This window comes from Eucyclogobius newberryi, unplaced genomic scaffold (assembly GCF_026437365.1).
Source record: "Eucyclogobius newberryi isolate DKJ021-1_F unplaced genomic scaffold, fEucNew1.0.hap1 SCAF_147, whole genome shotgun sequence".
Lineage (NCBI taxonomy): Eukaryota > Metazoa > Chordata > Actinopteri > Gobiiformes > Gobiidae > Eucyclogobius > Eucyclogobius newberryi.
In genome coordinates, this window is record NW_027315776.1 from 198,768 (window position 1) to 226,718 (window position 27,951).

Genomic DNA, 27,951 nt, shown 5'->3' on the forward strand with positions numbered 1-27,951 from the left:
TGTCATTTCGGGGCGCCCGTGTGACCGCCCCCTCCGACCCGCTTTCACCATCCGTCGCCACCTGCCCCCCGCCCCGCCGGTAGACCCCCCATGCCTGCTCCAGCCCCTGATGCTCCGCAGTGTCCCGGGCCGCTGCTCAGGCCGCTGGGAGAGGCTAGAGCCGCAGCCCCGCTCTAGCATGCTGCGCCAGGTGCTCCACGCGGGGCTGAGGACCTCCTTCCACGCCCTGGGACGATTCGTGGCCAGTCACCCGGTCTTCTTCGCCTCCGGGCCGGTCCTTTTGGCGATCCTCCTGGGGTCCAGCTTCAGCCGGTACCACGTGGAGGAGGACGTGGAGGGCCTGTTGGCACCCAAGCACAGTTTGGCCAAAATCGAGGGGAACCTGGTGGAGAGTTTGTTCCCGATCAACAGGTCCAAGCACGCGCTGTATTCGGACCTGCAGACCCCGGGGCGATACGGCCGGGTCATCGTCACCGCCAAGAAGGGCAGTGTGCTGGACCCTCTGCATTTGGACGCCATACTGGAGGTATTTGCATGTAGATAATTATTAACCTGTTGCACTTCAAATTAAATCAAATTTCTAATCAAAATAACACTGTTTATGGTTAAATGTGTGCAATATAACAACATTTGGATGCTATTGTGAATTTTATTTTGAAGATGCAACGTTTGAATATTTAGTGTACATAATACAATTGCAAAAAGATGCTTTATTTATTCAATTTTTACTACATTCTTTAAAAGGGAACTCTCAAGCAGCTCAATGTGCTGTGAATAAAAATAAAGCTATAACTCTCTTATTTCCAGTCAAATCCATCATTCTGGGAAGCATCAGGGTCAGTTTGTACTCCACAAGTAAAAAATGACCCTAAAATAAAATGAAAAATGAATAGGATTTTATATGGATTCCGCCTGGACATTTTCGCTTTATTACAAGTCCCTAAAACTCATTGTTAGTGAATTTACTTCAGCTTTTAAAAGAGAATTGTCAAAACCCAACAGAGGCTCATCTTAGTGTCAATCGGCCGATCCCTCCAGAAACCAGCTTTACTCAGATTTACTTTGTGCAGATGCAGAGCTCGTTTCTACTTATATTTGAGTAAAACAGACATCAGAGTCCAAAACCTCAGAGTCTGAGCTTCACAAAGGCTCCAGAGGTTCAGGAACAGATTCAGCTTTAAATGGGGCTCATTTTTCCCAGAGTTTTAGGAAAAATAGGCCCCTAAGTCTAAATAAAAACTTAATAGAGACTTAATAAATCAAGGTTAATGTAGAGTAAGGAAAGAACTAGTGTCACGATATAAACATTTCAAACTCGATTTTGATACTAAAGATTTACTGATTTAGATGCAGCACTAATGATTAAAATGTTCATTTTTAGTTCAAGGTTCTAGACAATAGACTGACATCCTTAATACAAAATAATAGCACTTTCTTTCTTAAACATTGTGATCTTATTTTAGATTTTGATTAAGCGCAAAATCATTCTATAACTGTTCACGAAAGCTTGCAGACTTCTGTTCAAATGAGTATCTAGTTTAAATACTTGTTTTAGTATTGATTAGTATTTGATTTTTCACACATTTGACAACTCCATCATGCACAAAATCAAAGTTTTCATTTTAAAACAGTACATTTCTGTCAGATGGACGACCTTGGCATTATTGCGATATATTCCGTTCGCTGCGATATCGACAATTGCATTTGCCAATACTTCCATTTATGTACTTTTACACCCTATTTTTGTTCTAACAAATGTAGCACCAAGGTCAATGTCCTCTTTCAAACTCCATGATTCATCCAGCATAAGAAAATCAAGAAAAACATGAATTTACCTTGTCTATTTTTGCTTGGCCTGGAGCTTTACAACGTGTATTACTCAGGATTTTGTGTTGTTTACCAGAAATAGACGGCAGTGCAAGTCAATATTCGTTATTTCTCTTAAACTCCGTCTTACAAGTAGAGCTGTTGGCATATGCAGCTTATAAAGAGTGAATGATGTCGGCTCCGGCTGTTCATTCGTGTCAGTTGCGAGCGTGACTTTCTGCTCAGACCTCAGACACTCACTAATTTAAGGTGCAGCGTCGTACGTGTGGCATAATTCGCTCGCTGGGGATAATGGCTTCCTTTTCCCCGCGGAGACGTGTCGACATCAAACCCCCTGGAAGCGAAATGAGTGATTCCTAGAACGCGGAGCCAGAGCAGTTACAATAGACGGCGCGAAACTAGACGTGCCAGTTTTCAAGTGTGTCTGAGAGATTAATCGCGCGGAATCACAATCGCAGTTTGAATGGTTGCCACAGGAGATGAGCGATGTGTCAAAATGTAGATCATATTGTGAATGTTGTTGTGAAGATTTGCAACGGTTGAATGTGAAGTAATCATTTTATGGTGAAAAATGCAACAGATCGAGCCGATTATAAATAAATATTAAAAAAGTGACATTCAAATACTGGATATTACTGCAATGTTGTGATTAATTGACAGACATTTCACATTAGTCTTATTATTAAACCTCAATTAATACATTTAAAGACGTGTTTTGACATATTTTTGCTGGATTGACCTGATACCGTTTGATAAAATAAGATAAGGTAAAGCTTTATTTGTCCCACAATGGGGAAATTCCACTGTTGCAACACAGATTATCCACAGAAAGAGATTAGGGACAGAAGTATAATAATAAAAACAGATCATTTAGATATAACTCTTATAATCTTAATAATAACAGTCTTATTTACAGCTGTAATATATGAACAGACAATATTGCACAGGGATGATTGACATTATGCCACAGAATTGTTTATTACAGTATTGCACTATTTGACTATTAAATATTGTGAGTTTTTTTCCAATATCGTCCACCACTTGTCACACATTAACAAATCACAAACACTGCAATTATTCAAGCATTAAATGTATCCATCTCACATATTATAGGTGTTTATGAGTGTCAAAAATGTCAAAGAAAAACATGCCTTTTTACAATGAGCTGCTCGGCCTCTCCATAGAACTTACTCGTAACTTGTTTGCCGCCTTTTAACCAACGTTTTTCCCTCTTCCAAAACATACCTGGAATATTTCACTCATATTTCTCAGATGTGTGACGTCAGATGTAGGAATACGTACATTATTTTACATTATTAAACATGAGACACCAAAATAAAGGTACTTGGCATGTTTTAAAGGTAATAACAAGACAAATCATGCATAATACGTGTCCTTTAAGTGACAGTTTCCTCTGCTCACACTAAAATATCTTGTTTTATTACATTTAATATAATATAAGCTGCATAGCCTGTAGTTTAAACATCTACAAACTGAAAGGCATGTGATTCTTTGTATGAGTTTAGCAGTTAATATTTTGGCCTTCTCTCACATTTGAATGCTTAAACGTGCACTCTGAACACAATCCTACTGTTATTTAAAACATATATCGCAGAGATATCAAGTTTGTATAATAACACGGCTCAAATCACTTATTTTCTGACATGCAACTCAAGAATTGTGACGAAAATGTAGCTTTCCAAAAAAATATTGGTGGAGCTCAAGTAAAATGAAAACGCAATATTTTTCCTGCAAAACTTTGAAAAAATACACAGCTTTTTTTCCAGCTGAGTGCAATTTCAAACGCTGTATTTTATCATGTTATTCAACTTCAGACTATTGTATTATATTTACTCACACACAATGCACTCACATGTAGGGAAATCTGTTCTCTGCGTTTAACCCATCTCTTCACACTTTTGCATCAGATTTTGGAAAAAAGACCCAATACATCTAGTCATTTTGGGCCAATAGTGACAAAATAATGTGCTTTACTTTAAATCTGTATATGAAATTAGCAAGAACAAGTCTGTAAATGCAAGGTTTAGGTGGATATAATGCACAAAATGTTAATGAACCGTGAAATCAACCACGACTTGTCACTTTATACCCTTGTACACATTCTGTTATTTGTATTTTTCCTGCTTTTTTCCTATTATTGATGACATACGTTAGTCATATTTCTCATACCGCATCTCAAGAACAGTTTTGACAATAAAGTGTATAAAATATGCACGCATCGCAGTAGATATTACCCTCAAACACAACATAACAAGTGTTAATGACCAGACCGTCCTCTCCGGTCTGATCGATTGCAGTCTAACACCTCCCCTGACCTTCCTCATTATGAAATACAGCAATTATCTAAACGATTCGATGACGTTTGTGAGCAGCTGAAAGGCCGTTGTGGTCTGTGATTAAACTACTGTGTCCGTGTAACGCCGTAGAGTCGCGCTGACCCATTTTCTCTGACGGAAAGCACCGCGTTGAGGCCATTGGGACAGGCTGGTTTCTGCTGAGGATGCAAAATAATACTGGCCATATCACGCGTACTGCATATATCTACATTTCATATGAGTTCGCCGACATTTGACGATGAGTTGCAAACGTGCCACATTTTAAGCGAGTCGGTCGTCAGTCGTCGCTAATGATCAGCTTTTCAATCAAGAGGTTTTAAATGGTAATTATTGAGTCTTGTTTCTGTTTAAAAATTGCATTAAAAGTCAGTTTTTAATGAGGCAAAATAAAACCAAATCAAAACTTGTGATGGAGCAATATGAGAAAAAAAAGTGATTAACTAGGACTGTGGCATAAATTTGTTTCTATATTATTGTTTATTGTATACCATATATTCTGGACTGTAAGTCGCTCCGGTCGCACCAGCCAAAAAATGCATAATAGAGAAGAAAAAAACATATATAAGTCGCACTGGAGTATGAAATGCATTTTTGGGTGGAATATATTTGATAAAATCCAAGACCAAGAACAGACATTTCATCTTGAAATGCAGTTTAAAATAATAACAGATGAGAGAACATGGTGAATAGGTGTACGTATGCTAACGCTAACACCTTCAGCTACATGAGGCACAGACAGAACTGTGGTAAGTGTCTGGTATGTTAACGTAACATATGAACAGTTCTTCAGATAACTATAGCATAAAGAACATGCTAACAAGTTTACCAAAGCATCAGTTTTACCCCAAATCACAAAATTTATTGAATTCTTCTTCCTCTGTGTCACTTCTAAACAACTCCACAAACTCCAGAGGAAGAGGAAGTGCAGATTCTTCTTCTGTGACGCTTAGAGCCTAGAGCGCCCTCTTGTGTTTGGCAGTGTGAAAATAACAAATAATATCACATAAGTCGCTCTGGAGTATAAGTCACACCCCGGCCAAACTATGAAAAAAGCTTTTTTTCAGCAATGTATCACACTTCAAAACATTTTATTGCGGCGATCGATACTGGTACAGAAAAGTAACGTTTGTTCTGTGCAAAGTATCGGTACTTCTGTTTTAAATGTCCGCGCCAACAAATACACAATAAACTCATGACTGCGCTCGCCACATACAACATGTTTAACACGGGCCTAAATGTGCACAAACAAAGCGTAATCTCACCAGTAAACAGAAGAGTTGAAGAAGCAGTGGGCGTACTACCCTGCCATTTTTTAATAATTCAGTCATTTTAGTTTCAGTAATAATTTGAACGAATGTGCAAACAACACATTTAATCATCAAAACATGTGGGAACAACTTATCTCCTTTGAGTTTGTGGTTGTTTTAGTTGGGAACCCTTTGGTTGGTGGGTGAATGCTTAACCTTCAGTGCTACTTTCTGATGATACAGTGATGTCTGTGTTTATTTTGAACATTAGTTTCCGTGGGGGGCTTTTAAATTAGCATTGCAGACTGTAACGAATGGTGAAACGCTCAAGCCAATTACCCTCAAGGTTAGAATGCAACAAAAAAACACAAAGTTGAGTGGCTTTGGGATACGGAAGAGAAACTGCATGTGTCCAGGGAAGAAACATGTGGAATAAATGATTAATTTGACATTATGACAGGCTTACAGCTACAATATTTCAGATACAGATATAATATTCAGTACAAGGACGGGCAGGCATCCCACTGTGAATTTAGTGCCCATTAAATACAAGGCAATGTGCGTAATTTCAAATGCAGCCGTTCATTTACAGCGATCTCAAGTGCCCGCGCTCGTTTAACTGCACAGTACACGGGGAACACTTTCCTGGTAATTGTATTGCCGTTATTCCAATAATTTTGATATTGTCTAAGGAGCAGTAATCCAGAGCTCTGGTGGGAAGTGATTAGTGCTGCCAGTCACATCTGCCCTGTTTGTTTTTCTGTGAGTTTTGTGCAGCGCTTCAGCAAAAGGCATGAACTGAACTCCAGGGGTTATTTTGTCCCTTTTTTGTTAAAGTCTGTGAACATAAACGCTAGAGACGCAACAATGTTCGATATGACATTGAATCGTTCGATACGGGGTCATGATTTAGTACACGTTTGCACAGTCGCTCCACGCGTGTTGTGTTGTAATTTATTTGCGCGTTGTGTTGTTATATTTACGCGTTCTGTTGTTATATATTTACGCGTTGTGTTGTCATTTGCGCGTTGTGTTGTTATATATTTGCGTGTTGTCATATATTTGCACGTTGTGTTGTCATGTATTTGTGCGTTGTGTTGTCATATTTGCGCGTTGTGTTGTCATATATTTGCTTTGGAGAGGAAAAGGTTCACCGGCGCCATCAGGAAGTAAAGGTCTCCTCGGGAATGAACTTCTTAGCAGCACAGTTGCATGCTGGGATTGATTCCCAATCAAGGCGCCTTTCTATGTTGAGTTTGCATGTTCTCCCCGTGTCTGCGTAGGTTTCCATTGGGCGCTCCGGTTTCCCCTGCCACTAAAAACATGTACAAAAGACCAGGACTCACCCTGAGTTGAACTTTCCTGTATAAAAAGGTCAATAAATAAAAAGAAATATAAAGACTCTAGAATCGCGTTTGGTTTTATATTTCGTTAAATAAACTTGCTCGTTATTCCTCTGCGACTGCGATCTTCTTTTCAGATATTATCTTAAAAGTTTCACTCATAAAATGGTTTGATAAGACATTTGTTTGTAATGTAAGATAATTTTGGTGATCTGAATCAAAAGAGAGTTGTTTGTTAAGAGCAGGAGACTGTGGGAGGAGCTTCTGGCTGTTGCCGCTGGAGACGAGAGAGACCAACACCGAGAGTCAGGAGGAAAACACATTCTATTGAGAAATAAATCATAAAATGCACACAATGGAAAGGTCTAATGTGTCCCAGCTGATTATATTAAGGACATTATAAAAAGTGTTCCACAGGTTAAAAGTTCAGAGCCGTAAATCATTGAATCAGACTCAGAAAAGGTTTATTGTCATTGCCAGTGCTTCTGTGATTCAGTGCAACACGCAACTATGAACAATAGTAAAGCAAAATGTCTCAAATAAGGCATGCATTAAAGAAAAACAATTCAGATTTACTAATAAGATAAAAGATAGACTTAGCATTTACACAAAATGTACAGTTAATTTTACAGTTACATTTTGATTCATCACATACAGACACATTTACAGCTGCATAACTAACAAATCTAACCCCATTCTGTGGAACATTTCAGGCGTCACACCTCCATGGACACAAGCTGGTGCGCCCTCCATCTGGCCAATTTACAAGTTAGGTCTGTGGAGAGATAAGCCCACCCACAGTAAGGGGTGCTCTTCTAAACGTGAGCATAAAGAGGTTTTTCTGCAGGTTTACAGCCCTTTTCCATTTGTCTGATACTTAAACAAAGCAAACCATGTAAAGACACAACTCTGTTTCATATTTCTTTGCAGATTAACCTTTGATCGTTCCTACACAACAGTTTCAAATAACCGTGTTTGTGATTTAATTCCACAATAAAGCAGCTGATGATGCATTTTGTGAAAATCTCAAATTCCATAAGATGATACCAGAATAATAACATCCAGGTCAATTGATTTCGCAGCGTCGTGTTCGGAAGCTGTGCCGATTTTTCATTGCTATTGATCTTCTTCTGACGTACAAATGTGTGCCGAGCGGATCCTTTCCACGCAGACACTTCCCTTTCTTCTCCCATCGCCGCGTTTCCAGTCGCCCAGCCCATAATAAGCGCTGCTGCTGTGGCACAGACTGGCATCAGCCTGTTGCTAGGTTACCGCCTCTGGATGTTGGCACCGTCTCGTAATAGAAACGGCTTCAGAGACCACCACTGACAGTGAAACACACACCACTACCATGTCTGTTAGCGATAAAGGCAGGTGAAGATGGCAAACACCGGCGGTTATCGGGCGTGATTGACAGCTGTCGGACACGGTTGGACGGGATGAACAACGATCTTTCGCTGCACGTTTAGGCACAAAAGATCTTATTGTGCGCAGTGGTAGATTTGTCTTTGCGGTTAGTGCGTAACTGCGCTAGATTGGCTTGGTCAGGACTAACGATGGGGCAGTAAATTACGTCGTTAGAGCGGTTGTTGGCCCTGGGTTTTTATACTTTGTGTCGTTTGGAGGCTCATGCTAACTCGCCCATTGAAAATGAATTAGCGCTAACTTCTGGAATGCTACCGGGCTAATGAAACGCCGTATTTGATTAGTAATTTGTTTAACATGTTGTATAATCAAGATACCGTATTTTCCGGACTATAAGTCGCACTGGAGTATATGTCGCACCAGCCAAATATTGCTTAATAGAGAAAAAAACATATATAAGTTGCGAAATGCGTATGAAATGCGGTTACAAGTGTGAAAATAACAAATAATAATATCACATATAAGACTGAGTATAAAAAAGTAAGTATAAAATTAAGTATAAGATGCACCCCGGCCAAAACAATGTCCTTATAGTCCGGAAAATATGGTAATTGCAATTACACCACCGGATTGTGCAGAAAAAAATATTTATCCATGATGTTTTCACCTAGATTGTTGTTGTTTTCACTGACGGCAAATTAAAATGACATAATAGACTTTTAAAGATGGAACTTATTCATTATATAAATGAAGTCATACAGTTTTTATCATTCATTTATCATATAATTCATCACGATTATTTTGACCCACAGCTTCATAGAGTGCCACGCCTTGTCAGTAAAAGCTTTGCCTAATCCGAGTACCCAAAGGACACGGGGAGAGCATGCAAACTCACATTCTCAACTCAAATTCACTGTGATGCAATAACATGTTTTGTTGTTGTTGTTGTTGTTGTTGTTCTTCTTCTTCTTCATCATAATTTATTATTCAGATTTCTCAGACTAAGTAAACGACGCTCGCCGACAATTGAACCGAGATCAAAGCCAGACCCAAATGAATAAATAATCTCTTCCCCGTGAAGTTGCCCTGAAATAATAGCTCTTCTTATGAAACATTTGAATCGTGAACCAGTTTCATCTCGATTACAGTGTAATTGCCTGTTATTATTGTTTGAAGTTGTCAAAGTGGAAGAAAGAAAAGAGAAAGAAGGTGGAATTCTGTCAACTGGAGAAAGTAAATATGTAAATACATTTCACCCAAATAGTTCTGATGCAGCTGCGGTAAAGTACTGTCTCAAATATCTCTCTGTTTTCAAGAAAATATATCCTTTCATCTATATTATATCAAATATCTACGAAGCCATCCTGGACGACTGAAGTATTACACAGAGATACACAAAAGAAGGTGAAGAAAACAAAATTATTTCCAGTTAATGGTCTATAATTACACTACCATTTGCAGAGAATGTGCTTAAAAATAGAAATCAACACGACTCCTTATAATAATACATAATAATACATAATAATACATAAGTGACTATCTGAATAATAATAATATCTCTCTCTTGCACTTCAAAATAAATGAATAAACCATAACTATTTACGTTCAACAAGTCAAAAGTACATCAGACAAACTTAAGATGATAACAAACAACAGCATTGGAGGGTGGAAGTGGTAAAAAGGGGCGTGGTTAGGTGTAAGTTGTAGCTTGGGTGTATTTTTGTAGATGCACCAAAACTAAAGCCATAACGTACAAAGTATTTTCTACCTACTGTACGTTTAACCCTTCTTTTGAGCCGGCCTGGTATAAAGTAATCCAATATGTGGCGCAGCTGGCCAAAGATTAGGTTAAGATGTTCTGTATTGCAGGGTCAATACTGTAATCTATTTCATGAAGGTGGCTAATAAATCTCTTTGCCTGAGTCATGGAGCCGCGAGCATGTGTCTGTCCGCATAACCTGATTTACTTTGATACAATAAACAAAATATAAAAACTCCTCCAGGAAGTCCAGCCAATTACTTCTTTGCTTTCACTTTCCCTCATCTAGATCCGGGTTTCACGAATCATACAGAACTTATACATCATATTCTTGGATAGAAAGATGGATATTTCGTTTTGATGAATTGGGACGAACATTTAAATCGTAATCATCGTAACTAAATGATGGGAATTTGATGGAATATCGGTCATCCAGATCTGCATGAGTTAAAATTCAGAACCACAATCTTAATTTGAGTATGTTTAACCAGTTCAGATTGATTTATTTACTCATAAAGTCAGCATTTCGATCCGATTCTTTAAAACTGTTACCAAATTATCGTCTTTCTTTCTCTGTCTCATTCTCTCTTTCTCTCTCTTTCTCTCTCTTTATCTGTCACCTTTTATTTTCTTCTTTTTTTAACGGTACACCGTAAAACACATGCTTTAAAGACGTACAACTACAGTCGGTGGCAACTAAAAAACAGCTTTATTTAAAAAAAAAAAAAAAAAGCTTAAACATTATGAGACATTCTTGGCCTACATCTGTCTGCAAATAGTCTTCTCCGTTTCCCCGCAGCTGCACCGCCGGATCTCGCACATGCAGGTGACCGTCCCGGCGTCCGGCTCCAACGGCTTCAACTACTCCTTCTCCTACCTCTGTCACCTGGACGACCGGAACCTCTGCATCGTCGACGACATCGTGCGTGCCATGGAGGAGATGCAGTCGGCCCGCGGCGCCAACCGCACGCTGCCCGCTCTGCGCTACCCCATCACCGAGCTGGCGGACGGACGGCGGGCGTACATCGGCCACCAGCTGGGGGGAGTGGCCAACGGCGGCGGGGGGGCGGGGCGAGCACAGGGGGCCGGGCCCGGAGGCGATGGGGTGCGGTCCGCCAAGGCGCTGCAGCTGACGTACTACCTCCAAGCGCGCGGCGGTTTGATGGACAGCGTAGCCAGCCAATGGGAGAAGGAGTTCTGCTCCGAGCTGAAGCTGTTCGCAGACTTGCATCCGAAACTCACGCTTTACCCTTCCACTTCTTCGTCGCTAAGGACAGACTTCCAGTTCTCCTCGGAGCTGGCGCGGCGCCCTCTCCTGGCCAGTCTGGGGGTGTGCGGGGTGTTGGCGGTGTTGTGCTGCTCCATGAGGGACTGTGTCAGGTCTAAGCCGTGGTTGGGACTCCTGGCTCTGGTGTCCATCACTCTGTCTGGACTCACTGCCGCTGGGACACTCAACCTGACCGGAGCCACCTACAACTCCACCTACCTGGGCATTCCGTTCGTCATGTTGGGTGAGTCTGACACACTTTTACGTCGGCGCGTAGCGATGTACAAAGCGCTCTGTAAGATATTAACGCATTATGCATGTCAAGGTACAATATTTGTTGCAGTATTTTGGCAGAACAGAATTGTATATTTTTTCCTTTTACAATGCTTTAAACAAATTTGGTACAAAACACTGCCACACTCCAAAAAAATGTAATATGAAAGTGTGAAAAATTAAGGCTACATGATATTGGATATTATGGCAATAATAGCAATAGCAATATGTGTAAACAATTTTGACACGATAATGGAACAAATATATTCATGCCTTAATTAATTAGTCAAACTGTGTAGAAATTAAAAAAACTACCTGAGACAAAACCAAGACCTTATCGAAGCTAATTTAGACTGAAATCCATCCTCGATATAAAAATGTAGTCTTCATATTCAGCATTAACCATACTGAATCTGAAACTCTTAATAATACCTCATAGAACTCATGCCTGAGACATAAATAGACTTTACCTCCAAACTCCTTTAGAGAAGCCCAGTCTGTTTCTTAAACCAAACCAAACATTTTTATATAAATGATTTGAATTTTTATTTTAGACTTTTTATTCTTAAACATTTACTCTCATTTGTAGATTTAAAACCATCTTCCGAATTGAAGGCAACATAATTGCTACTTATAGTTTAGTCTTCATTCTCCAGAGGTCCAGTACAGTTACACTCAGTCGTATTAAAAATAGACTTAATTAACCCCTTTAATTGCACTAATGACCTTGTCCCAGTCAAAGTAGATGGAGCAAAGTCATTAGTGATGCAGTGACTCCTGTAGCCTGTGTTTGTGCAGGATAATAATGAAAACTTGACTCTAAAATGGTTCTGTTGCTCCTGCTCATAATGAGATGCAAATGAACTGGTGCTTCAGACTCTTACCTGAAGCACTCATCGTGCAGCCAAACAGACCTTTAGTGCCAATGAGGCTGTGAATAATCTGTAAAGGTCAGGGTTAACTGAAACGTGGTGTTTTTTTAAATTATTGTTATTCTAGTTTGAGTTGAAACAGTAGTTAATTGTATTATAGCAATAGGATAATGTTATGATGTCCCCCACTAATAAATGACAATATACAGTACAATTTAGGGTAAATAAAGTACCTAACACTTATCCTTTTATTATACATTGACAACATTTACTTCAACTTCATGATTATCAAATTAGTGTCAAACTAACTTCATACTACATTTTACTTCACTCTATAAAAATACACAATGTAAATTACTTTTTTATTGATGTTTTTGTCACATGAACTTTATTTCTTTTCACACAAAGTTACATTACATACAGCTGAGGTAAAGTGACGTGTTAGACAGTGGGAATTAAAGAAAATAAAACTTTGGCTGCTCTTTATGGTCTCAGAAATTGTAAATACTTTTATGAATTATATTGTTTATTTACAAAAACCTTGACATTTATTGTACACAGGTTTTGATTTCTTGCTCCACCCATAATTTTCTCATATCATTATTCAATTCTTGCTTTGTTTAAAGAAAGTTATGAAAAATTAAGCCTCAACGACGACTAACAATGGAAATATACATGAAAGTAATTACCATCTTTAAAATCGTTATAGTTCTATCTTCCGGATGTCTGTTCCGCCACATTTCCCCCGCAGAAGACGTTTGCTTCAGAAAATGCAAGCTCCAAACCTCAGAGGGGACAGCGCGCGCATGGACGAGTGGGCGACAGTGATGGACAGATGTGCAAATCGTAGCTGAAATCTGAATAAAACATCATTTGGCACAGACCTCAGAGCGAGGCTATTTGACGCCATCAGAAGTCCCACCAAACCCGGACTCGTAATTGGCTCCGTCGCCGCGGGGTTCGCTCGCGGTGCCGGTGCTAAGAGCGCGCTCGATTTGGACACGCGTCTATCTTTAACAATGCCACGAACTCCTCATGAAGGCAGAATATCACCCAGTCATTGTCACTTACGCTTTGTGACCCCGTGAAGTAGACGATGTTCATCTACTATTTACCCTTGACCCTCAAACGGAAACGATTCATTTAAAACTCATTATTTTATTTTTTTACGTTAATAATCATATATACTGAATTTTGAGAGAAGAATGCAGCCATCTTAATAATACGATGGAGGTTTCATAACGATTATAACCCTATTCTAACTCCATTTTTGATACTAAAGAATAGAGTTGATACCGATTTTGATACCACAATACCGTATTTTCCGGACTATAAGGCCCGGGTTAGACTTATATTTATACTTGTAGACTTATACTCAGGAGCGACTTATATGTGATATTATTTGTTATTTTCACACTTACAACTGCATTTCATACTCCAGTGCGACTTATATATGTTTTTTTCTTCTCTATTATGCACTTTTTGGCTGGTGCGACTTATACTCCAGTGCAACTTATAGTCCGGAAAATGCGGTAATTAAAAAATACCGTTATATATCTTGTTTTTTAGACCATCGTGTCATTTTGAACACAAAATAAATGCTCTTTCTTTATATTTCCATGCGGGTTTAAACTAGTTCTCAAGACAATAAAACTGTTCTGGAAAGTCACGTGATCGTGTCGATACTTTCTCAAATTGCTGTTTCTAGCTTCAATCCCAGTTTTAGTGTTGATCAGTGTCTGAGTTTCTAATCCAGAATACATACTTCTCCAACACTTTATAAAGATGTGAGTCTGTGGTCACCGGTTTCATCTCCCCGACCTCAGACGGGTGTGATTGACAGGTGGATTCACACGCACGGTCCGTTCGTAAAGCAATTATAGCTGTTTACGAGGGATAAAAGGGAAAATACATCACCGCCATTTGTAAAACACAGCACATTTCTGCACAATCAATGCACAAAACACAAAACGTTGTTAATCTGAGGCGAGAGAAGTTGGATTTTGTTTCTAAATAATGATGACCAATGAGTTTTTTTGCTTCACATGCATCGTGGGAATAAGAAACCTGATTGCACAGTTCTGTCTGAGTTTGGCCTGAGTGGTGACTAGACTAATCTCCTTTCAATATAAAAAAAATACCAATTATAACAGTTTTATGTGTGTTTTTGTCTTGTCACAGATATTGGTTTGATTGATTTCACACTGCACTAACCGCTTCTCCAACTACTTTCAGTTTAGTGTCTTGCCCAAGGACACAAGTGCCTTATGAAATGATCTAAGCTGGAATTGAAACATCACCTGCACAATTAGTTGAGCGAGCCCCTCTATCCCAGATAAATGTAATCCCGTGCTCCACAAATCTGCTAATGGACTGGACCTCCATCTTGGTCTGTGCTAAACACTTTTCACAAGTGTTTGCTTTGTGCTTCGCTTGGGAGCGATTCAGAGCTCGTAAATCATTGTCCACTTTGTGCCACAGAGCTTGAAATCACTTCTACCAACAAATGCCATTCCAAAACAGATGCTTTCCTTTATACATACCATTTAAGGCATGTTTAATGTTTTTAACAGCACTTGTTGTATTCCACTTGACTTGTTAGGATTAGTCAGTGGAAGACCCCAAAGCAGACACCATGGATAAAGTTAAATGCAAGTAATTTATTAACAAAAGTAACTCCCAGAAGGCTTGGCTTGGCCTTGTGCGAGGCTCCGAGCAGCCAAGAGATCTACAGACAACAGATCAAATTAAAAGGAGTTCTTGGCTTAAGAAGAAAAAACCCACCAGGCTTGAGCACAAAGAGTTTCACCCGTGAAATCTACCTAACAATCTGTAGATGAGACGAGTCTTTATACTGTGGTGATGAGTAAACTGGAGCCTGCTCGGGGCCACACCCAACAGCAGCCACACCCAGAAGAGAAACAAGGAAACTACCACACGAGGAAGCCAAACACAAGACCATAAATAATGAGTTCAGAAATGTATTTGGGCCTCAAAACTCCTGCCATGGACACAACACACGGATACCTTTGAAGTGTACTAAAGACAGGCCACACACGGTACAATGGATTGGACACAAAGTAAATGTAAAGTCTTACGATCGGACAGATATTGAACGATAAGTGGGACTTGATGATATGCCTTAATTTATTTTTTTCCTTTCTTTTGTTGCTTTTGTTTTGTTGTTTCTTCTTTTTCACTTTTTGTTCTCTTTTGTATGTGTCGTGTTCTGTGTTATGTGATTTCTGTGTTCTACTGCGTGTTGGTTCCCCTCTCCACAGATCTGCCCCGTTACAATCCGTTATGAAAAAAACGTGTTACGTTTATATTGGTGGTATTTATACATGACTATTTATTGATATTTTACACAGATTTAGACGGTTTCTGCAAAACAGCATCTTATTTTTTACATAAACTTTATACTTTCAACACTCAATATTGGTTTAATTTAGTTTTCTTCAAGTACAATAGAGGATTTAGTCTTTATGGTCTTGCCTGTCTATTAAACCGTTACGATTACAGCACAAATCAGTTTAATCTGAAGTGAAAACGCAGATGTAGGCGAAATGCACGTGGAAGTGTGTGACATGTGTGAAGGCGGCAACATTTAATTTTTACAAAGCATGAATAATGTACGGAGGAAGAGCTGAAGCACTTCCAGACACATGTAGCTATACCATAATTAGCTTGTAATGTGGGGGAGGAAAGCTGCTGTGAGGCTTAAAATAACCGCCGCCGTACAGTTGTGGAGACGAGGAGGAACAGACACTGGATCTGTCGGATGAGATCATTCTGGAGTTGTGTTGTGAGGAGAAGGTAAGGAACACATTTACCTACAAAGACAAAGAAAAGGCACTAAAGTTGACTATTTTATGTTATTTATGTCATTTTATTTATTGCAATATGGTAATTACAGTTTTATTATGATTGAAAGATACATTTATAGAATTAGCTGCACACATTTTCTTAACTATTATCGACAGACAATAAAAAACATGTTTATTTTTATGAAGTTGTAATTTAAAGGTGGTATGGACGATTTTTTTCAGCAAATTTTTTATCATATTTCCTCGTGGCGTGGATAAATCATTTGTCCTGCCACGTTTCAATCATAAAACGCACCTATCGCTCACCTGCAGCCGCGTGTGGCTTGTCCCACGTTTCCGCGTGCCTAAGCGCATGGATCTATCATAATATAGTTCCCTCAGTGTACGGGGCAAAATGAAGACGGAGAAAGACAGTTTGAGCTGACACAGAAGTGGACAGAAATCTACGGGAGACGAGAGATGCGATGCGCTCCGTTGCGCTAATAAACAAACGCACGTGTGTGTTGTATCGGTCCGCACGGGGGAGTGTGCATGCGCACTTCCACCTGCGTTCTCAAATCGCCGAAAAATCGTCCATACGGCCTTTAAACTACACATTTGTATCCAAAAACTAAAATAGATTTTTTTTTTAAAGCTAATTTATACTCACTATGATTACTTTGTGGCTTAATGATCTTTATGCTTATGTAGTTTTTGTCCTGAAAAAAATATTTAACGGAAGTTGGTCTGTCAAAAAATCATATTTTTGTAGTTGATTAGTTAGTGATTATTGCGTTGCATTTTTGTGTGTTCAAACATGGTGAATGAAGTCTTCTAGACTGAGACTAATGGAAAAAAATATTTTTGACATTTGGATTTGATAATGCCTTGTTGTAAAAGTTATTTTGTGTTAGAGTCTGTATCAAGAATACAAATATGATTATACAAATATGACTACATTTATTATTTAAAGTCGTCTAGTCATGATTAGTTGGTTATTTTTTGCAGACCTACAGTGAAACTATTATGCTATATAAGTAATGTGGGTAACACAGTGAAATATGTAATACACAATAATGTTACTATGATTTAAAGACCCACCACATATTTCCTCAACTACAGACCAAACATACCTTTTTTATTACTTAAACTACACAGAATATGAATTAAAGACTAAAAACTATGGCATTAAATGTAGGGAGTGTCTGCAGAGCCGCGGCGCACGGCTGACGAAACTGCGCCACTATTTGACCGCGTTTTAGCGCCGTTGTAGACCACGCCGGGTTAAGGTTAGGGTTAAGGTTAGGGTTAAGGTTAGGGTTAAGGTTAAGGTTAAGGTTAGGGTTAAGGTTAGGGTTAAGGTTAGGGTTAAGGTTAGGGTTAAGGTTATGGTTAGGGTTATGGTTAGGGTTAAGGTTAGAGTTAAGGTTAGGGTTAAGGTTGGGGTTGGGGTTGGGGTTAAGGTTAAGGTTAAGGTTAGGGTTAGGGTTGGGGTTAGGGTTGGGGTTAAGGTTGGGGTTGGGGTTAAGGTTGGGGTTGGGGTTAGGGTTAGGGTCCCTGAAACTGCGCTGCAATTTGAGCGCGCCGCGGCTCTCAAGCCACGGCCTTAAATGTAACTATCTCCTTGACGCCACTGGGCCAAGTTGCAGTTCTGTGGATATTTTGCATTGAACCATATTTAATTGAATAAATACATGCTATACATTTAATGCTACCAACATATCTCCCACCAGAAATGTTACATAATGCACCTTTTTGGGCCCGTAAATAGATATATTAGAATGATTTCATTTTTAGAAGGAAGTACATTTAAAAAAATGTAACGTTTGATCCTTTGATTTAGAATGTTTCTGAGGATTTTGGACATCAATATCCTTAAAAGCACAAATTGATGATGTAGAAAAAAGGAGGAGGTGGTGGAGGAGGAGGAGGTGGGGGAGGAGGAGAAGGAGGAGAAGGAGGAGGGAGAGGGCGAGAAGGAGGGTGAGAACGAGGAGGAGAAGGTGGTGGAGGAGGAGGTGGGGGAGGAGGAGGTGGGGGAGGAGGAAGAGGGCGAGAAGGAGGAGGAGGATAAGAAGTAGGAGGAAGAGGAGGAGAAGGTGGAGGAGGAAGAGGAGGAGAAGGTGGAGGAGGAGAAGGAGGAGAAGGTGGAGGAGGAGGAGGAGGAGGAGGAGGAGGAGGAGGAGGAGGAGGAGGAGGAGGGCGAGAAGGAGGAGGGCGAGAAGGAGGAGGATGAGAAGGTGGAGGAGGAGGAGGAGGAGAAGGTGGAGGAGGAGGAGGAGGAGGAGGAGGAGGAGGAGGAGGAGGAGGAGGAGGAGGAGGAGGAGGAGGAGGAGGAGGAGGAGGAGGAGGAGGAGGAGGAGGAGGAGGGCGAGAAGGAGGAGGATGAGAAGGTGGAGGAGGAGGAGGAGGAGGAGGAGGAGGAGGACATAAGAACACAGAGGACCACCTGAGACCTGAAGAACCTGCATATATTTTTTTTACATGCAAATAAAAACATTAGCATAATTTTATCTCCACATTGATTTTATTTCGACCGCGGTCGAAATGAGTTTCCTCCGCCGTGTGGCTGGGCGCTCCCTTAGAGATAAGGTGAGGAGCTGGGCCACACGGGGGGAGCTCGGAGTAGAGCCGCTGCTCCTCCACGTCGAGAGGAGCCAGCTGAGGTGGCTCGGGCATCTGTTCCGGATGCCTCCTGGGCGCCTCCCTCGGGAGGTGTTTCAGGCATGTCCCACCGGGAAGAGGCCCCGGGGAAGACCCAGGACACGCTGGAGAGACTATGTCTCTCGGCTGGCCTGGGAACGCCTCGGGATCCCCCCGGAGGAGTTGGAGGAAGTGTCTGGGGAGTAGGAAGTCTGGGAGTCCCTGCTCAGACTGCTGCCCCCGCGACCCGGCCCCGGATAAAGCGGCAGAAAATGGATGGATGGATTGATTTTATTAATGTCAGCAACTGTGCTATTTTACATGTTTATATGTTTGATTTAGGGTCTTTTAGTCGTTTAATAGTTACATGTGATATAAAAAAAAAATGATAATAATAGAAATAATAATGATATAATTCTCCAGAGACAATCTAATCCCAGATATTGTGTTACGCCTTTTTCCATTCTCTGGCAGTTACCGGGGAGAACAATATGGGCCTCTGCCCTGCGTCTGAAAGAATGTAACCCAACCTATTCAGGGACGAGATGAGGGCGCTTTAGCTGAGTTAACAGCCTTGATAGAAAGACCGCTTTTTTTTCCCTCCTCCATTTGGATTTGGCAGAGAGATAAAAGCAGACGTGAGAAAAGATGTGTTAAAGTCGAATGGAAATGTGAAAGAACGAGGCGACAGAGTTCGAATCCTGCTGCAGACTGTTTGTCAAATGGCATTAGCACCATTTATAATACTTTATTTGACATTGTTAAAAAAAAAATGCTTGTTATTGACTGTCGGTGTAATCCCTCATTCGTCCAGGCGTGTTCCATAGTAGAAAAAGCTTCAGTTGTAGTCATCTGGACTCAGTTTGAAAAAATAGACGTTTCGACTCTCATCCAAGAGTCATTGTCAATAAAAGAATTTAGGTCGAGAACTCCGATATTAATACTGTTCTGTGGTAAGACCCGCCCATTGGGAGGAGCCTTCCTGAAGTAGAAAGAGTTGTTTGTTTCAACAGAAACTCCCCCTTGTATCTACCGAGCCTATTCAGAATCTTAATGGGCTATTAGAATCCTCTTTGTCTTTGTGAGACCCTGGCTCAACCACCCTGAGTACCTGATTAGCATCTGAATGTCCTCTACCTTTCCAGGGGTTCAGTAACCCATTATAAATAACAGGAAGATGAAACCTAAGCCCTCCATTTCTGTTTAAAGAAGGTCTTTCTTTTTTAACAAAAATATTGTTATTGACTGTAAATTAGAATAAATGCTACTATTTCAGAAAATAAATGATGTTGAACAAGATGATGCTCGATCAACTAAGGGTTAATACTGTCGTTGTAAATGGTGCAAAAAGCGCCCATAATAATCTTACAATGACATTTGATTTATTTTCACACATGTTGAGTGCATGAATGGACCCGTTTACTCCGTGTCTGCCTCTGAGGACGTCATAGGAGTAACTGGTGACTCACTGATGCCATGGCAACGTTGCTACGACGTAGGCCACAAAATTGAAATATATTGAAGATCATTAAAGTGGGTTGACCATGTGCGTTTATGCCCGTTTTCCTGCTCGCTTGGAAGCAAATTACGTTTTACTTTTTGCATATGGCATTTAAGATTTTCTATTCATTGATTTTGAAAAAAAAAGAAAAAATCTATGCAAGGGAACAGAGAAGCAGGAATGAAGTTGATGAATAACTGTCCCAGCATCTCCTGTCCTTCTCGGCGAGGAAAAGCTACACAAAATAAACTCGGAGAACAACTGAAAGAGCAGATGGTCCAGGTTCACAAATGTGTAGGGTTTGAACAAGTGAATTAATGAATGAGTAAATTGTCAAGTAATTCAGTATACTTACACAGTATATATACACACAAACCAAACTGACGAGGAAACATGAACATTTTAGAGATTTTGATGAGTTTTGTCTGTAGAAAATACTCACTTTATCTTCATCTGAGTCAAAATTTGCAAAAACAAATGGTACATTCACAGGCGTTTTGCGATATACACAACAAATACATTAACCAAAAGGACATTTACTAGATTAACATATTAGAAAATAAGACTTTTAAAGGTCTGGAAGTGTTAATACAGTCTGTCTAGAGGGTGAATCTTGTTTGTACAGTATGTTGTAGTTCGTTTACATTGAGCCTTTATTGCCATTATAACTTATTAGGTTCAATATTTGTGGATTTTCTACTCTTAAACCAGATGCTGCCACGCACTCTGCACGTTTTATTTGCATACATACAGTACATATTTTGTCAAAGATCAACAACGTGCAGATGGTTTGAATTTTCCAAAATAGACCCGTCCATTACAGCTTTGTTTTAATGTTTTCACCTGATGGATACTGAGTGTTTGGGTTGCAATTAAATATTAAGGCGAATTTTATTTGTCGAGCACAATTTGTACACAAACTAATCAGTAAGTTATTAGTAAGTTTGTAGGCTATTATTCTTTTCAATAATTTCAGAAATGGCAATTATGAATATTAAGTTCCAACAATAAATCAACAAAAATGCACAAAATGGTATGGAAACGTTGGTGAATGTAATATACCTTTAAAGCAAAATAACAAAAAACGATTTCTTTTTGAACATCATCTTAAATAGTCAAAAAGAATGTCAAGAAGAGTAAATATGTAATGTACTCACTCGGCCAGTTAGTTTTATAGTACTACTACCGCCATTACTATCACTGTTCTACTGCTGCGCTCCGGTCGTCCTCAGAGGTCGAAACCCGGACCTCAGAGTGGAAATCTGACCTCTGAGGACGACTGGAACGCAGCATCACCATAGCGACAGGTATCGGTAAACAAACGCTCATCAATGGCGGCATGAGCGTTGCGTTAAACCGAAACGACAAACATCTTGGACATCCGCGAACAATGAACAGGTTGTCATGCTCACAGATGAACCATTTCAGTTTATGGTTTTCCTAAACCTCACACGGCTTCTCGTTTAATGCATGCGAGGTCAGAGGTCAGTATACAATTTGTGCCAGTTCAAAGTCGGCGTATTTGTATTTGTGGAGGATCTGATATATATACACTAGGAAGAGATATGACACTCTGGGACATTTACTGTTTGAGAAAGAAATATCCAAACTGAATATCCACGCTCACCCACCATAATGGTTTGCAGTATTAAATGTACGGCTCAAAGACTCAAGCGTTTGTGTTTGAGTAAGGCTACACTGTTTTCATACTAGTCAGTAAAAAATAATGACAGTATTTTCTGGACTATAAGTCGCACTGGAGTATAAGTCGCATTTTTGGGGGAAATGTATTTGATCAAATTCAAGACCAAGAACAGACATTTAATCTTCAAATGCAATTTAAAATAATAACAGATGAGAGAACATGGTGAATAGGTGTACGTATGCTAACGCTAACACCTTCAGCTACATGAGGCACAGACAGAACTGTGGTAAGTGTCTGGTATGTTAACGTAACATATGAACAGTTATTCAGATAACTATAGCATAAAGAACATGCTAACAAGTTTACCAAAGCATCAGTTTTACCCCAAATCACTAAATCCATTGAATTCTTCTTCCTCTGTGTCACTTCTAAACAACTCCACAAACTCCAGAGGAAGAGGAAGTGCAGATTCTTCTTCTGCGTCGCTGAGAGCCTAGAGCGCCCTCTTGTGGTCGTTAGCGTGAAAATAATGAATAATATCACATATAAGTTGCTCTGGAGTTTAAGTCGCACCCCGGCCAAAACTATGAAAAAGGTGCGACTTATAGTCCGGAAAATATGGTAGACTTTTGTTCATGTAAACAGTCAGAAAAGACTTTGAACTACAGGTACTGTATGTGCAGGTTTTTGTTTCATGTGACTAGGCCCCGTTACAGTGATATTAACCATAAACCAGGACAAAACATCTGCATTTTGACTATTAAAAGACCACCATACGTTCTGACCTGACCTCCAGCTCGATTTCAAACTAAACTCGAACATCTTTCTTACTCTCTCTCCAGGTCACAGTCTGTTCGGCTCCTTCGAGATGCTGTCTTCCTGGAGGAGGACCAGGGAGGACCAGCACGTGAAGGAGCGCGTGGCCAGCGTCTTCGAGGACGTCATGCTGCGCTTCTCCGGCTCCACCCTCATCCACCTCCTCACCCTGGGCCTGGCCGCCTCGCCGCTCACCAACATGGAGGCCGTGCGACTCTTCTGCCGCACGGCCACGCTCGCCGTCGCCGTCAGCTACGTCTACACGCTCTCCTTCTACAGCTCCTGCCTCGTGGTCACCGGGTATCTCGAAACCGGCTACAGGCACGGCTGCTTTTGCCGGAGGGTGCCCAAGCAGGACCGGCTGGACTCCAAACCGGCGTGGTACCGGTATCTCATGTACACCCGTTACCAGGACGAAGCGCAGAACCCTCCCATCACCCATGCTTCCAATTTGAACCACGTAAACTCCCACCCGCTGACGATGAACAACTCTGCGCCGCACGGCGGGCATTTGCACGGGGCCAGTTTGACGCCCGTACCGCCCAATCCCGTCCCGAGCCCGGAGCCCAACCCTCAGGACTCCCACCTGTTGCTAGGGTGCGTGCGGCGTTGCTATGGAGAGTGGATTACAAATACATACGTCAAGCCCTTTGTGGTGCTGCTCTACCTGGTTTACATTTCCTTTGGGTTGATGGGATTCTTACAGGTAAGGCTCAAACTGAACGTGTTAGAATGATTAGGGCTGCAACTGACATTAAAATATTAAGGCTAATTGAAAAATCCAGCGATTTTTCTTTTGATTAATGAATTAAGTGGTTTAGAATGCAAAATTGCAACTTTGACCTTGATGAAGCTGAGAACATCCTAATGGAGGATATTTACAGATACATATATTTTGGATCAAAACACTAATGTTTCCTATGTTTTTTTGACATAACTCTTGCTTTGTCTGATTCATAAACCTTGTTCTTTCAGCACATTACATGTTTTGGAGTCTGTGTATAATCCAGACAATTATTCAATTACTAAATTAGTTGACGATCATTTAAATAATTTATTCCTTGCAATTAATCAATATATGTTGTTTCAGCTCTACTAAATGTGGAGTGAAAGTACAAATCAAAATGTGCACTTGGCAACTTTTCTGATGAAAGATCTACCACCTCCAAGTTATATTCTTTGCTTAGAATGTTCCGCAGTATGGCATTCAACTTTTAGATCTCATAATTATGCAATTCCATGTGTGGCCTTTCATGAGGATATATAGATGCGTTTAATACCATACTGTGGGACATTCTAGGCAAGACAATAACATCTCCATGGAGACAACCTTGTGCCATACTGTACATCTAAAAAGCTACACAGTGCACTCGAGAGAAGGATAAAAAAAAAGTGCTTTACGACTTTATCTAATTAGCCACAGCAGTTTCATCTCACACATTATTGATCCTTCCCACAATGAAACGTACATCTCGATCCCCAGTACACAATATCTTTTACAATTGCCTATTAAAGCAGTTTTCGCGCTTATTTTGAGAGGAATGAATCTTGTTCCTCTTGACTTTTACAAGGACAGTTGTGCTGAGCTTTGCAGAAGGAGCAAACGGGGACACACTGGAAACTTTAGTGTCTATATCGCACTATTTAAAGAGTTCAAACAGGTCAGTGTAAAGTCTAAGATAAATAGTACACAGCTCAACATTCAGACATTATATAAGTCTATTGCTTGTGCAAGTTAAAGGCCGGGATCAATGCATCTATCAGTCAGAAACAGTCTATATTAATAAAACCCACATGTGTCAACCCTTCAAGAAAATACAGTTAACATAAAGAAGACTTATTCCCTTAAATGTCACTTTTCTGATGGAGGATCTGTCACCTGTTAGTCTCCATGGAGATTATTTTGCCCGGAACGTTCCTTGGCATTAACCTGGCCGTAAAGATGATTTCTCACTATATTTGCGAGCTCGTAATGGCTTCGGTGGGGTTTGAGCGGACGCCAAAGGTGAAGCGCCCCAAACAAAGCAAAGCAAACTTAAACTCATTAGAGCTGAAACACAGACCGTTTGGGTTTTTAAGAAAATGTGCCGAGGGAAGCGCTTCGTGCATTCGCTGGTACGGGGGAAAGATGATGATTTAACGAAGTTTCTGCAACGCTTTGACCAGTCGTCTTTTCAAATATTCATCATGATGTTCTCTGCCTTTCCCCCCTCGGCTTTCAGCAAGAGCCGTCCCAAGTAAATGTGTAGAGCCACATATCAACCCGTCGCTGATTTACCATAGTGTGGCATTAAACTTCTCCGTCTTACTTTTTTTTTCAAGGTTTGTATGGCTCAACATGACGCCCTTCTTCACAGTACCCTGCATTTTACATTATGTTCATGCAGCGTGTCTTATATTACTCAGTAGCTGTTGCATTTAGACAAAAAAGGAAGCATAGAGTGTATCATTATTTGATTTTGTGTACTCATTATTCCAACGGAAATACTGTAGCATAATTTTGTCCGCTGAAAGTCCCCGCACACTTAATTTCAATGCAGCCGAATGCCACAGAAGGTCAGCGATGCCTGCGGCCGTCAGAGTCCAGACCTGTAAAAAACGTGGTCACCAGATGCTCATTTCGCCTGTTTGAAATTCACGGCAGGTTTCATTGCTGCTTGACTTGCTAATTTATGATTCGCTTCTTTGAGAATCGGAGCCGTATAATGAATATTTGCATAGTTACTGGTTGACAAGGTGGTGTTGACGGGCCCTTTTTTCCACAAACATGTTGCTATGTAATTGATCCCAACCACGAAGTGAGCAAGAACAGCTCAGCACTCAAAATGCAGTCATAACGAGGCTGGTGCTGGCTCATTTAGTCATTGTATCTGGTTGCTGTGATTAGTAAATGACTGCTTAATTCTTTATTTTTCTTTAATGATATGGTTAATTCCCTCTGAAGTCTGATGTGCATGAATTATGTTTAATTGCAACATAGGCTAGCAGTTCCTAAAAGCCCTTTTAAAAGCCAATATAAAGTTACACTATAAGAAATGGAATAATTGTAATATAGATCCATTTAATGCCGATCGATTCCCGGACCAGACCAACATCACATGATCTCTCTGGGTGGAGTCTGCATGTTCTCCCCGTGTTACCGTGGGTTCTCTCCGGGTTCTCCGGCTCCTCCCACCGTCCAAAGACATGCATGTGTTAGGTTAAATTGGTGACTCTAAATTGGCCCTAGTGAATGAATGAGAGAGTGAACTGTCTGTAATGTCTCTGTCTCTGTGTTGGCCCTGCGACGAGTTGGCCAATGTCCAGGGTGTACCCCGCCTAAGGCCCGAAGTCACTGGGATAGGCTCCAGTCACCCGCGACCCCGAAAGGGAACAAGCGGTAGAAAATGGATGGATGGATGGATTAATGCCATTATAGATATAAGATATTCCTTTATTGTCCCACATGGGGAAATTTCATAAAGCTAAATATGTCAGCAGACGGCACCTTTAAATGTCATCCAACAGTTGTATTACTAATGAAAAACTCAAATTGTGCAACATTCATTTGCAAACACTCTGTTTAATATGTATAAATAGAACTAAACATAGGAAATCAGCGTTTCAGTTTTATTATTGATTTCAAATCTGGAACATTCTTGCTAGCCAGAGAGAGAAATGTTTTTTAAAATCAAAAACCATTCCAAGTACCAGTGTTTGGGAAACACTAATACGTGCTTGTGTGTATTTGAATATTGAGTACCATATTTTCCGGAGTATAAGTCGCACTGGAGTATAAGTCACACCAGCCAAAAAATGCATAATAGAGAAGAAAAAAACATATATAAGTTGCACTGGAGTATGAAATGTGGTTGCAAGTGTGAAAATAACAAATAATATCACATATACGTCGCTCTGGAGTATAAGTATATAAGTTTAAATATAAGTATAAGTCTCACCCCGGCCAAAACTATGAAAAAAGATGCGACTTATAGTCCGGAAAATACGGTATTTGGTATTGTGAAATGTTGCTCACATGTCTGTGCTCCTCAGGTGTCCCAGGGCTCTGACCCGAGCGCGCTGGTTGCCATGGACACCGCCACAGTTTTGTACACTCGAGCTCAACAGCGCTACTTCAGCTCCTACTCCCCCGTCATCGGCTTCTACATCTACGAGAGCGCCCCCTACTGGAACTCCTCCGTGCAGCACGACCTGCTCGAGTACGCCAAAGGCTTCCAGAGAATCAGCTGGCTCGAAGCGTACCTGAACTATTTATCCGACCGTAACGAATCGACGAGTCAACCCAGAGAGAACTTCACCCACACCTTGCGGCACCATTTCCTAAAAGAACCGGAGTTCGCCCATTTCGCCGACGACATCATTTTCGCCGAGCGCGGGCAAGGCGAGGAACCGGACGTGGCTGTCTCGCGGATTTTCCTCGTAGCGAAAACGACGGAAAACAAGCGGGAGGAGATGTCGATACTTTTGGACACGCTGCGCCGCCTTTCGCTGACGTCGAGGGTGCGATTCCTGATTTTTAACCCGTCGTTTGTTTACCTGGACCGCTACTCCACAGCCGTCAGCTCTCCGCTCAGACACTCTCTACTCGCTGTGATTTTTCTACTCGCTCTTTCCTCGTTGGCGCTGGTCGAACCTTTAGTCGCCGTCTGGCTCGGGCTTACAATTCTATCGGTTCAGTTCGGCGTGCTGGGGTTCATGACTTTGTGGGGCGTCGAGATGGATTGTATGTCCATTTTGTGCCTGATCGCGGCCATGGGGCACTCGGTGGACTGTAGCGCCCCCTTGCTGTGTTGTTTCGCGTCGGGGAGTGGCGAAAGCAGGACTCGTTGGGTTAGAATCGCCCTCGAAAGACACGGTATCCCGAGTTTACAGACCTTGATCTGCTTCAGCGCGTCTTTAGTCCCGTTGGGGTCCGTGCGGTCGAATTTGACGAGCACGCTTTTTCGCTGCCTGATGATTACCGCTTGCTGTTCGGCCTTGCACACCCTAGCCTTTCTGCCCACACTTCTTACGTTTTTGCCCCCGTCCAAAAACAAGCCGGGGCCCCATCCCGGGACAGACGGGAACCACATACAAGAGGTGGAGTGTGTGGAGATGAATGACCGTACGAGAGTGGTGGACCAGATTACCACTGTGTAAAGTCAAGGTTTCATCGAAGACGCCGATGTCACGTTGAGTTAAAATATGTACTTGAACGATTCTGTGTCTGGACTTGGCTAAAAGAAACAAA

At 41.0% G+C, this 27,951-nt stretch overlaps 1 protein-coding gene across 1 annotated transcript; it reads left to right on the forward strand.

The window, feature by feature from the left end:
• ptchd1 (patched domain containing 1) lies at nucleotides 1-27,951 on the forward strand. The gene is made up of 4 exons (XM_072445426.1): nucleotides 1-526; nucleotides 10,698-11,409; nucleotides 22,748-23,427; nucleotides 26,754-27,951. The coding sequence occupies exons 1-4, from the start codon at nucleotides 110-112 to the stop codon at nucleotides 27,858-27,860; spliced, it is 2,916 nt and encodes a 971-aa protein (XP_072301527.1). The 5' UTR covers nucleotides 1-109; the 3' UTR covers nucleotides 27,861-27,951.